At 36.2% G+C, this 11,972-nt stretch overlaps 3 protein-coding genes across 4 annotated transcripts; all 3 read left to right on the top strand.

Moving 5' to 3' along the window:
• Window positions 1-3,954: 3,954 nt before the first annotated feature.
• Window positions 3,955-6,402, top strand: LOC125191198 (plant intracellular Ras-group-related LRR protein 3-like). Its single transcript, XM_048088707.2, has 3 exons — window positions 3,955-4,767; window positions 5,241-5,407; window positions 5,481-6,402. The coding sequence occupies exons 1-3, from the start codon at window positions 4,018-4,020 to the stop codon at window positions 6,106-6,108; spliced, it is 1,545 nt and encodes a 514-aa protein (XP_047944664.1). The 5' UTR covers window positions 3,955-4,017; the 3' UTR covers window positions 6,109-6,402.
• Window positions 6,403-7,628: 1,226 nt separating this feature from the next.
• LOC125190897 (uncharacterized) lies at window positions 7,629-8,183 on the top strand. Its single transcript, XM_048088317.2, has one exon. The coding sequence runs from the start codon at window positions 7,685-7,687 to the stop codon at window positions 8,048-8,050; it is 366 nt and encodes a 121-aa protein (XP_047944274.1). The 5' UTR covers window positions 7,629-7,684; the 3' UTR covers window positions 8,051-8,183.
• A 797-nt stretch (window positions 8,184-8,980) lies between these two features.
• LOC125186982 (protein NBR1 homolog) lies at window positions 8,981-11,783 on the top strand. 2 transcript variants are annotated; one of them, XM_048083473.2, is made up of 6 exons: window positions 8,981-9,294; window positions 9,564-10,162; window positions 10,262-10,619; window positions 10,831-10,980; window positions 11,075-11,419; window positions 11,529-11,783. In XM_048083473.2, exons 1-6 carry the CDS (start codon window positions 9,271-9,273, stop codon window positions 11,532-11,534), a joined length of 1,482 nt encoding a protein of 493 aa, XP_047939430.1. In that variant the 5' UTR covers window positions 8,981-9,270; the 3' UTR covers window positions 11,535-11,783. The 2 variants fall into 2 exon arrangements, with proteins under 2 accessions (XP_047939430.1, XP_047939429.1); XM_048083472.2 differs by having other exon boundaries at window positions 11,513-11,783.
• The last annotated feature ends 189 nt before the right edge of the window (window positions 11,784-11,972 follow it).

The following is an 11,972-nucleotide window of genomic DNA, read 5'->3' as shown; positions in this document are numbered from 1 at the left end:
ACAAAAGTGATGATTCGTGTGTGTATTTATTAATGATTTTTTGGATTTAGTGGTTTGTATTTTTCTTTTCTTTTTTTGCTTTTCTCTATCTTTTTCACAATTAAAACTCGAATGCTTATTCGATAAGTGCGGGGTGCGATAGTTGTGTTGGCTTTTAGCAATTGCACAATGATGGGTTTCGATGATAAGGACGTCGATATTAAAGTACGATCATTGGAATTTTAGCATAGTTTGTCTGCGTTGACAGCATAAATGTTTGGTAGACCGTAATCAAAACAAGTTTAATTTTGTGAAGTGTTAGTGAATGTGAAGATAAATTCAGTCAAGTCGTGATTTTAAGTAAAGGTTTTTTTTCCTTCAAATTATTAACGGTCACTTTTTCAATTATGGAATACGCTGAGTATGGTTTGTGTTGTGCTGTGTTATTTTATAGGAGTATTTATAATTATTATTTTATTAATTTAATATTTCATCCATCTTGTTTAGGTATGAGATTTAAAGAGTTAAGTGGAGAAAATAAAATATACTCCACTATAAAGTGAAAAAGCAGAGGAATAAAAAAATTAAAAGTAATAGAGATAAAATATTTTCCAGAAAATCTAGTCATCCCACCGTAGATCCCACCGTAAATTTAGATTGATCAAATATGTAACCATCTGTCAAATCAATTTTTATTCTATAACATTGTACTTATTGACTTAGAGTTGTGATTAATATCGAACCTTCTTAAAGACCGAACTAGAGATCAAATTTGGGCCACTCATTTTTCTTTATCTTATGATTATGATTAATTTAGAATTAATTTAATATTTTATTAAATAAAAATGTTTTTAATTTTTTAATGTTTTTTTTAAAAAAAAATTTAAAAAAAATTTAAATTTTTTTTTTAATTTTTTTTATTAGATAAAAACTTGCTAAAGTAAATAATGAACTATATTCACTATATAATTAACTAAATGAATGTATGTTATGAAGTAATTTTTCGTATTCATTATATACTGAATTTACTTCAACTAAAAGATAATTATGTCATAACACATTATGAAGTAATAAACTAATAAAATGAAGTAATAAACTAATGAAATGAAGTAATAACATAACTGAATGAAGTAATAAACTAACGGAATGAAGTAATAGCATGACTGAATAAAGTAATAAACTAACGGGATGAAATACTAAACTAATAGAATGAAGTAATAACATGATTGAATGAAGTGAAGAACTAACGGAATGAAGTAATAACCCTAAACCCAACTGAAAGATAATTATGTCATAACACATTATGAAGTAATAAACTAATGGAATGAAGTAATAAACTAACGGAATGAAGTACTCCCTCCGTCCCAAGGAAGATGACCCCTTCCTTGGGCGGCACGGGATTTTATGCAGTTATATTTTGTGTGGTAAGGGGAGAGAGTAAAGTAAGAGAGAAGGAATAAAATAGAGATAAATGTGTTTCCATTTTAAGTAATGGGTCATCTTGATTGGGACAAACTAAAAAGGAAAGTGGGTCATCTTCAATGGGACGGAGGGAGTAATAAACTAACAGAATGAAGTAATAGCATGAATAAATGAAGTAATAAACTAACGGAATGAAGTAACAAGTTCATAACATACATTCATTTAGTTCATTATGTATTGAATATAGTTCATTATTTACTCTAGCAAGTTTTTATCGAATATAAAAAAAAAAAAACAGATTTTTTTAAAAAAAAATTAAAAAATCTAAAAAAAATGTTTTTATTTAATAAAATATTAAATTAATTGTAAATTAATCATAACCATAAGATTAAGAAAAATGAGTGACCCTAATTTAGTCTCTAGTTCGGTCTTTAAGGTGGATTTGTGGTTAATGGGATTATAGGACTCGACTTAACCATATAATCAGTATGTATTTATATGTTCTGTTAAATCATCAATGTATTCTATCAACAATAAATATAACATATATTAAATTAGTACTAGTACTTAATTTGTTTTTCAAAAATAAAATTTAATTCTTTACTAGTCAATTTAGTTCAATAGCATAAAACTAACATGTTAAATATGGATTATATGATAAAATTTTATTATCATCATCAAGGTATTTAGTGATCGACTTTAGAACTCTTAGTGTGTTCGTAATTTTCAAAATTAAAAAGAGAAAAAAGAGTAAAATAATAGTCCTGATAGAATCGTTGTGGATGGAGCAATAGTACTATCTTCCAAACCAATCCACTGGGCTTAGTTTTACACCACACGTTCATATATGTACATTTACAATCATATACATGGCCCAACAAATGTCATATAAACTCATTTACTAATTATTTTGTGTAGGATAAATATGTGGGGTCTAAATGATATGCATAGTTCAATATAATATAAATTTCCCTTTTATGATTGCAGCCAGATCTATCAAATCATTAACAAAACACACAACCTAGGTCATTGCAATGGCTAAAAATTGAAAAAGGTTTGTGAGGTTTAAAGCAATGACACAATATCCAAGGACGTTATAGAAGTAAAGTATTTCAATGTTTTCTTCGTCCTAAGAAAGATAACCCTTTTCTTTGACGATACGAAAATTTATGCAATTTTATTTTATATATAAAATGAGAAGAGTAAAGTGAGAGAGAGATAATAAAGTAAAGAAAAAGGCGTTTCCATTTTTAATTATGGGTCATCTTTGTGAGAAAAAATTTAGTGCTCCAGACATACCACGGTAGACTTGTGATGTGGTATGCCCTACCAATAAGCTTTTGACAACTAGATATATACATGGACCACACCTCCACCTATAAACACATATGGCCGCACATATATAGAAATTTTGCATGTCCACAAATATCTATATATACACGCATTAATTACCCTATATTCAATTCATTTAAAGTTTAAACCATTCACATCAAATAAGAGTGTGGAGTTAAATTTACACAACAAGTATATATACATCACCAACTTAAATGGTGGGAAGTATTTTTTACCGCTAACATAAAATATTTTTAAAAATAAATAAATAATAGTTCAGATTTAGAGTCATCACAAAACTCTTAAAACTATTTTATTTATGAAAACCTTTTATGTACAAACTATCGAATAATGTTTATATGATTAAACTTTATGGTGGTGATTTTGAGTATAATAATTTTATTTATTTTTATTTGAAATTTAATTCCTATTTGTTATGACAACCATTCACTCTATTTTGTTTATAGTGATATTTTATGGTATTCTAACGAAAATTTAATATAGTAAAAACAGTTTTTGGTCAGTTTAATTTTATTAACTGTCTTTATATTTTAGCATTGAATATAAATATTACCAAATTAACGCGCCATGGAAAAATAAAATAAAAATTATATTGTAACCATACATTATATAGATAATTTATTGTGCACAATGTTAGCAATAAGAAAAAAAAAACAATGCCATTGGCATTAAATATTACTCCTATATACAATGCTAGTAATAAAAAAATATACCTCCACAATGTAAATTGGTGATGACTATTACGTATGTAAATTTTTCTCCACAATCTATATTTAATGTGAAGATTTAAGTGCATTAAACACAACGTAATTAATGTGTGTATATGTGTTATATAGGGACATGCAAAATTTCAATATATGTGCGGCCATATGTGTTTATAGGTGGAGGTGTGGTCCATGACTCCATGTTACCATGTATATATCTAGTTGTCAAAAGTTTATTGGTGATGTCCACCGTGGTATGCCTGGAACACTGAATTTTTTCTCCATCTCAGTTGAGATAAACCAAAAAGAAAAATACGGAGGGAGTACTATTTTCCTGTGTATATCATACACGGTGCTTGTTAATTAAAGTTAATCAACATCCCTAATCAGTTAAATGTAGTAGTAAGACATTAGCAAATATTAATCTAAATAGTAAATATATATGATTCGATCCGACCCGACAGTTATTACGGTTACGCTAATCGATCGCGTTCAATCGTTCATCCCCACACACACTGAAACCACAATTTCAGAATCACAAACATCACACATCGACGTCATGGATCCGAATCCCACCGCAACGGATCCAAATCCCACCGCAACGGATCCAAATCCGACGCCAGCCTCCAATTTCCCTTCCCTCTCCCAAGTCATGGACGCCCTCCCGGCCGTCATCACGCGCTCCTTCACCATCTCCCCCGACGACGACAACGACATCTATCCGGACTCCGAATCGCCCCATTTCGAGAGCTTCGAGCGGATGCCCCACATCTCGAACCCGGAGCTCGCCGCGGCCATGCGCGACTCCGTGAACGACGTGGCGGAGTCCCGGTCCGTGCTGGAGGCCCTGGGCCCCCGGCCCGACCACGAGACGGTGGACGTGGCCCGGGCGCGCGTGGAGGAGATCGACGCCGCCGGGGACACGTCCGAGGAGGCGATGCAGGACTACAAGGTGTGCAAGGCGGTGATCGAGCTGGACGAGATGCACGAGGCCTACGAGACGATGCTGGAGGAAGCGGAGAAGCGCCTCGAGAGCATCTACGAGGAGGCGGCCGCGGATATGGACGCGGAGGCCGAGATGTATGAGGAAGGGGAGGATGACTATGAGGACTATGAGGAGGCCGGGGAGGTGATGAAGATTGGGGAGTTGATGAATGAGGAGGTGGCCGCCATTTTGAAGGCCGCCGAGTCCGGGAAGAAGGCCATTGAGAAGGTGGATTTGTCCGGGAGGAAGTTGAAGATCTTGCCGGAGGAGTTTGGGGGCTTGAATTTGTTGGTTGTGCTCAATTTGTCTTATAACAAGCTTGAGGTTAGAATCAATCACTAATATTATGCATATATACTTGATTTTGGTTCACTTTTATTTTTGTTTATGTGAAGAATAAAATGTTTTTGAACACACAGCATTGCATTTTTGAAGCCTTAATTTGGAATCAGTTGATTAATACTAGATATCAAGATTATTGTAAAGCTCTTATTTTGCTGCCAGTGTATGTATAAAAGCAGACTTTCATGTCATTGCCAACTGTTTTAAGAGTGGAATACTGGATTTTTAGGTCGTTCTTGGTATAATAAAATGGAATGGAATTGAATGAAAGTAGGAATTTTTTTGCATTTCCTTTACATTTTCATTCCATCCTACCAAGCAAGTAAATAGAATTGAAGTAGAAATCACATTCCATTTCATTATACCAAGAAGGGCCTTAGTTTCTTGTTTGATTTGATCTGAAATTGACATTTGACTTATTCTTTCCCAATTTCTGTTTTGTGTGAGGGAAACAGTGGATCCCAGATTCAATTGCTGGCCTAGAGCATCTGGAAGAGCTAATTCTTGTAGCAAACCTATTAGAATCACTGCCTGACTCCATGGGCCTATTGGAGAATCTCAAAATCTTGAATGTCTCCTCAAACAAGCTTTCCGCCCTACCAGATAGCATCTGCCACTGCAGGTAAAAACCCTAACCCTAACCCTAATTGACAAAAAGAAGGGGATATACCTATCACGCTTCGCGTGTTGCGCAGGTCGTTAGAGGAGCTGGACGCGAGCTTCAACAAGCTGACGTACCTCCCAACTAACATCGGTCACGAGCTGGTGAACCTGAAGCGCCTGCGCGTCCAGCTGAACAAGATCCGGTCCCTCCCGACCTCCATCGTTGAGATGAAGTCCCTGCGCCTCTTGGATGTGCACTTCAACGAACTCCACGCCATCCCACAAACAATTGGGAAATTGGCAAATTTGGAAACCCTAAATTTGAGCAGTAATTTCAGTGACCTAACTGATTTGCCTGAGACAATCTCGGACATCATCAGCCTCAAGGAGCTTGATCTCAGCAACAACCAGATTCATGCTCTGCCTAACACGTTTGGGAGGCTGGTGAATTTGACCAAGCTGAAATTGGATGGGAATCCTCTCGAGATTCCCCCCACGAGCGTAGCTTCGGCCGGGCTGGATGCGGTGATGGCTTACATGACCAAGAGGTGGGTGGATATGCTGATGGATGTGGATGATGAGAAGAGCATGCTGTTTGTGAAGGAGGAGACAGAGGAGGAAGGGCTGCTCAGCCGCGGGGCCAGCTGGCTGAGGACCGTGGTCACGTTGTTTGGGGGGTTTGACTCGGATGCTGACAGCCACCTAGATCATCAGTACTGAGTTTATTTCATCAGTACATGTCATGTGTATCGAGAGTGCCCTCTATGTTGAGAAGGTTCACTTAAGGGCGGACGATCAAGTGTTGCTCGGACGCTACCTAAATTATAAATTATCGTATTTTATCAGTACATGTCACGTGTCAGATTAATAAGAGTTAGAGAGGTTTTTTGAGTGGTAGGGATTTAAGGGTATTGGTAATAAAGAAAGTTTAGTCTAGGGGCTTTGGATACATTTGTAGTTAGATTGTATTGTTCTTATCTTCTTGGTATTAACTAGTGTGGTTGAATTTTTCAATGCTTGTGTGGCGCTTACCTAAATGTGTACTCATTTAAATTATTTGCATAGAGCCTTGTGCATTTGAAGGCATGAATGTTAGACCAAGTACCTTGCATATGCGCAAATTATATTTATGTTGTGTAAAATGTAAACGATAAATTAAATTTATTGAGTCACTTCAATCGTGGCACATATATACTGTTAAATTAATGGGATTTATTTAGATAAACACATAGGTAATAAAATAGTATAATTAAAAAACGTCAAAAAACCTAGCAATCTCCCTTCTGCACAATAAGGTGAAAATGCTTAATTCAATACTCCTCTAATACTTTTTGCAGCAGTCGGATTTGATCCGAACCTGATTGATAGGATGATTTTATATATGGTGATAATATCATTTTATTCAAGTGACTAATTGGTTTTTATACATTACGAAAAGGCAAACATATATATACGAGGATCATATAATTTGTTTCCTAATAGTATGAATTTACTGATACTTGTATGATTTGCTTTATTTTTGGAGTAGTGATAAATTTACATAATAAGTATTACTTACTATATATACAACGGAGATAATTTTGTCATTTAAAAATAATTATTTAGTTCATTTTAATTGAATATGCATTTTACATAAATCTCCATATCGGTAACTTATGGTAACATTTCAGAATTAAATTAACATTTAAAAGTTGAATTTGAAATAAAATTTTGGAGTTTATATATACACCGTTATAGCAATTAAGTTTCTATTTGTGTGAACCATTTAAATTATCTAATTATTTGAACTCACCCATTATAGTATGTGAAAAGTTCATATTCTAAGATTCTCGAAATTATCAAGATACACATTGTAATATTATATATATACATGCACATATTATTAAGCAACGGGACGGTGCATTGTAAGATGTTCCCAATAAACATTTAAATTTTAAAATGACTATACATGCCTAAAAATGGGAACATTTCAAATAACTATAATTAAAAGCATAAAAATTCCCATCTTTAACTTCGGAACATCAACACTCCAAAACATACAATGTACTATCACTATGTCCCTAAAATCACTAATTACGCCAAATAATCATGTGAAAGTCCCCCATTATTGTCCAATTTCACCAACTAAATTATTAAAGTTGGTATCCCCATTGCCAACCTTGCCATGTGCACCAAATTATACCTCCAATTCCCTTCCCCATATTTCCAACCTATATTAATACAACCCAACTACACAATATACTTTAAAGAAAGCATACACACACCATCTCACAACTCATATCTCTCCAAACATTCCATGGAACAAATCACAAATTCCACCAAGACTACAACTTGCCTCGTATTTTCCTTGATTTCTTTCTATTTGATTGCATCATCGGTTTCTCGGCCAGCGTATTCCTCCGGCTACTATGCGGCCGCGTTGGTGCTCGTGTTGGCGTTCTTGATCGTCCTAGCGGTCAGGACGACGCTGGTGGCGTGGATAACGGTGTTGGTGCTCCTGGCCTTCGCGGGGAAGCGCCGCCGCGTGTTGGCTAAGGAGGGGAGGAAGATCACATCGGATGTGGCTATGTATTTGGCGCAAGTTGTGATCAAAGAGAAGAGCTTTGTGGCTTTTACATGTGCCACTGTTATGAGTCTAATGGGAATGGCTTTGCTTGGCTAGGAAAAGCCAATTGATGAAGTTCAACCCCAAGTTCTTGTCTCTCTCTAGGTTATGAATGTAGAAATTTTGCACATTTAATTTGTTATTTTGTTCAGATAAATTAAATGAGTAAATTACTTTTGTCTTGTAGCTATATGGTTTTGTTTGTTTGTTTTTTTTCCACACATGGAAGATGAGTATATTTTGGTTAAAAAGGTCATTAATGTGCTCTCCTACGTGAGGGGTTATTTAATTATTGCTATTGTATGAAATATAATTATAGCACAATCACATATATTATTGTACTCAAATATTCCCAAGAATTTTCCTTCCAAGTCTTATGCTTATCAGATTATATACATGTGCACAGCATTAATTTTGGAATAGAAATAAGTTTAATGTTTATGAATTTATTAGTTGTAAAAGGCCCATAACCTTTTCGAGTTGGGCTGGACCGGGCCAGGCTGGGTACTTCTTTCCCATTAATCATTTGGTGTGTAAATTGTAAAATATAAAACTTATGTGTCAATTTGAATTTTCATTTTGAGATAAATTTAAATTTAGTAACCAATTTGATACAAATACAATTTGGTGACTATTTATAAAATTAATCCAAAAACTACAAAAAATAAAAATCGAGTAAATGACCGATACATGGACCAATAATATGACAATATAAAATTGAGTAGTAGTAACTAAATAACAAACGTCGATAAAATCTTAACCTAAATATCCAAAAAATCAGCTAGAATAAGGCCAACAGCGGTTATAAATTATAATTCCCTACATCACATTGAGCCAGTCTATCCGCGTCATCAATTTTCCGCCAATTAAAAAGACACGTCAGACGCTAACAAGGAAAAGATATGTTTGGAAGAAAGAAAAGATTTTAATAAACAAGGAAAGAGAAAGGAAATAATATTAAAAAATTAGGCAATATTGATAAAATAAGATCACACTATTCGTCATCTTCCTCCTATATAAACACACACACACACTGATGCATTGCGTTGCAGTACCTCTCTCTCACTCGTTGAGATCATCGATAATTTGACGCGGCTAACGGATACGCGTGGATTGCCGTGAAAATCTCTCTCGGATTTCGATCAAACTGATTTCAGATATTCGCTCTTTCTCCGTTAATTTCGTGTTTTTTTTGTTGGAAAATCTGCGAATTTTGGTTTTATAGGGCTGAGGCTTCTCTTTGTTTAATCGCTGCCTTACCTGAAACGCTCTTAGCTATGGAGGATTATGTCTTGATCAAGGTTTTATTTTTGTTACAAGTCCAACTTTCTTTTATGATTTTTAATGCTCTTCTTTTTGTGGTTTTATGCCTTTTAATCTGTGTGTCAATGACTGATTTTGTTGATAATCTAATTGACGTTCATAATCTGTGCTGTGATTTGTGTTTTCGTTCACCGGCTATTTGAATCAATCGCGTGTTCTAAAAAAGGTTGCCTTACTATAGTGAGTATAATCGATTTATTTATTGGTTTCTTGGTTTGAGTTCTTAATCATGTTTAACATTCCGCAGTTCAAGTATGGGAATGTGGTTAGGCGTTTCAATGCCCCTATTACTGATGACAAACTTTTTGTGAGCATGGATGGGCTGAGAGAGAAGGTCCTTTATCTCTTCAGCCTTGCTCCTGGCACTGATCTGAGGCTTACATATCTTGATGAAGATAATGAGGTCATTACTCTTGCTGACGACGAAGATCTTTGCGATATCGTGAAACAGGACCTCGACCCTGTGAGAGTAACTGTGAATGTGAACAATGTTACAAATGCGAACCAAACTTACCAACCTCGACCAAATCTGATCACCGGAAACTCAAGAGCTGCTGTAGGTGATGCTATCAAGATGATGTATCCACCTACCAAGATGATGTATCCTAAAAAAGATGATGTAGATTTGGGCTTAATTCGTCGTGTATGTGGCACTTATGAGGGCCCAATTTCTGGTACACCACTGCAAAATATCTCAGCTGCTTCACCACACTCTGCTTCTGATGCAAATCCCTTTAGGGGAAGTCGTGGTCAAGATGATAGCAGTGGGAGTTATTGTCATTGGGGGGTTGGTTGTGATGGTTGTGGCATAGTTCCTATAGTTGGCCCCAGGTTCAAGTCTAAAGTGTAAGAACTTATTTTAGGCTATTTGTTTATTTCTTTGATTGGTTTTATGCATAGTTTAATTTTGAGGTATTGTTACTAACAAGAGCTTTCCACTTGTAGGAAGTTGGATTATGACTTATGCCTAGATTGCCATAGTAAAATAGGGAATGGCAATGATTGTGTCAGAATAGAGCGCCCAACAATTGCTCAACATCATTTGCCATATTTACGGGCCAGGGACCGGGGTGCGATCCCTCGTGTTTTGAGAGGTTCGAAGGTTGAACCAAATGTTGAAAAGCTAGATAGCCGCTTCATCCAAGATGTTAACATATTTGATGGTTGTGTGATGGAACCTTTAACTCCATTTACCAAGATATGGAGGATGAGGAACAGCGGTACACTTGCATGGCCCAAGAAAACAAAACTTGTTTGGATCGGAGGCGATCAATTGACCAATGCAGAATCTATTGAAGTTCCGGTGAGTGGTATTTTGTCACATTTGATAAGGTTTGGAGGGATGACGTGGTCTGTTAGGTTGTTGATTCTCTTTAACCTTGTCTAATAGGAGTAATTAATGTTTCTAAATTCGTGTGTATGTGGTCTCATTCTCATGAAGTTCCCTTCCCTCTAGATATCTCTATGGTTGTGTCAGGGAAAATCCTAATATGCATCTGGTTGCTGTTTGCCAGATTCCTGATGCTGGATTGCTGGTAGACCAGGAGCTTGATGTTTCCATTCGTTTCATCTCTCCAAAGCATTCGGGGCGCTATATCTCGTATTGGAGACTGGCTTCGCCATCCGGTGAAAAGTTCGGCCAGCGTGTTTGGGTCATAATCCAGGTTGACAGCTTTGATGTCTTTGACTATGTCACTGCATTTTCAGGGTAATATGTAAATGCTGACTTTAAGATTGCTTCTGTGTGTTTCTCCACAGGTTGAGGCTCCTGCTATTGAAGAAGAATCTCCTCGTGAGACACTGAGAGATTTGAATCTTAACTTGCCACCGCCACCACCACCTATATACAAGCTGCCACCGCCACCACCACCACCACCACCACCTCGTCGAACACCCTTTGCTAGTATACCTGAATCTATTGAGCTTCACAAAAAGAGTCTAATGGAGGATAAACTTCTGGGGGAACTTAAGGAGATGGGATTTGATCAGGTCGATCGGAACAAGCAACTCTTGAGGATGAACGGGTATGATCTCGACCAAGCAGTGGATGATCTTTGTGGTGTTTCAGAGTGGGATCCCATCCTCGAAGAGCTCGAAGAGATGGTAGGCTCCCTAACTTCACCATCCTGTTTGCTTGCCTCTTACCACCCACATTGTTCAATCCGTGTTTCTTGTAACAATTTTGCTGACGTGTAGGGTTTTCATAACACAGAAATGAACAAGAAGCTGCTGACGAAGAATAATGGGAGCATCAAGCGCGTCGTCATGGGCCTTATCTCTGGAGTGGAGGAGGTTTAGCAAGCATTGTTTAAGATCCACGTATATGATGGCTATGAATAAATGGTGTGGACCTCAAGGGGGCTTAGATTGTTTTTTTTGAACTTAGTAGCTATTTTTATATAAGTTTTTAACATTGATAGACATTGCTCTCTAGTTTTCAGTATCTATTCATGTGTTTATTGCTTCATTCTCTTTGTGATAGACATGCAATATCATGTCTGATCGATATCCCTTTGCCAATGGTCAAGGTAACGTGCTTTCTGTTTGTCTCCTAAGCATGAGCTTTTCTTTATGCAGCACAAACGTAGTAGAATAACACTAATGATTGGTTTATTTATTTTTTAAACAAAACATCAATCAAACAACAATAACAATA

Source organism: Salvia hispanica, chromosome 5 (assembly GCF_029641045.1).
Source record: "Salvia hispanica isolate PSC_SH4W2 chromosome 5, Shi_PSC_v1, whole genome shotgun sequence".
Lineage (NCBI taxonomy): Eukaryota > Viridiplantae > Streptophyta > Magnoliopsida > Lamiales > Lamiaceae > Salvia > Salvia hispanica.
This window is presented reverse-complemented; position numbering and strand designations above follow the sequence as displayed.

Excerpts from the sequence above, each read along its gene's own strand:
- LOC125186982 (XM_048083472.2), top strand. The coding sequence starts at position 9,271 with ATGGAGGATTATGTCTTGATCAAG. Across the intron at positions 10,163-10,261 it reads CCCAGGTTCAAGTCTAAAGT|GAAGTTGGATTATGACTTAT; the intron begins GTAAGAACTTAT and ends TTCCACTTGTAG. Across the intron at positions 10,620-10,830 it reads CAGAATCTATTGAAGTTCCG|ATTCCTGATGCTGGATTGCT; the intron begins GTGAGTGGTATT and ends GCTGTTTGCCAG.
- LOC125191198 (XM_048088707.2), top strand. The coding sequence starts at position 4,018 with ATGGATCCGAATCCCACCGCAACGGATCCAAATCCCACCGCAACGGAT. Across the intron at positions 4,768-5,240 it reads TGTCTTATAACAAGCTTGAG|TGGATCCCAGATTCAATTGC; the intron begins GTTAGAATCAAT and ends TGAGGGAAACAG. Across the intron at positions 5,408-5,480 it reads GATAGCATCTGCCACTGCAG|GTCGTTAGAGGAGCTGGACG; the intron begins GTAAAAACCCTA and ends CGTGTTGCGCAG.
- LOC125190897 (XM_048088317.2), top strand. The coding sequence starts at position 7,685 with ATGGAACAAATCACAAATTCCACCAAGACTACAACTTGCCTCGTATTT.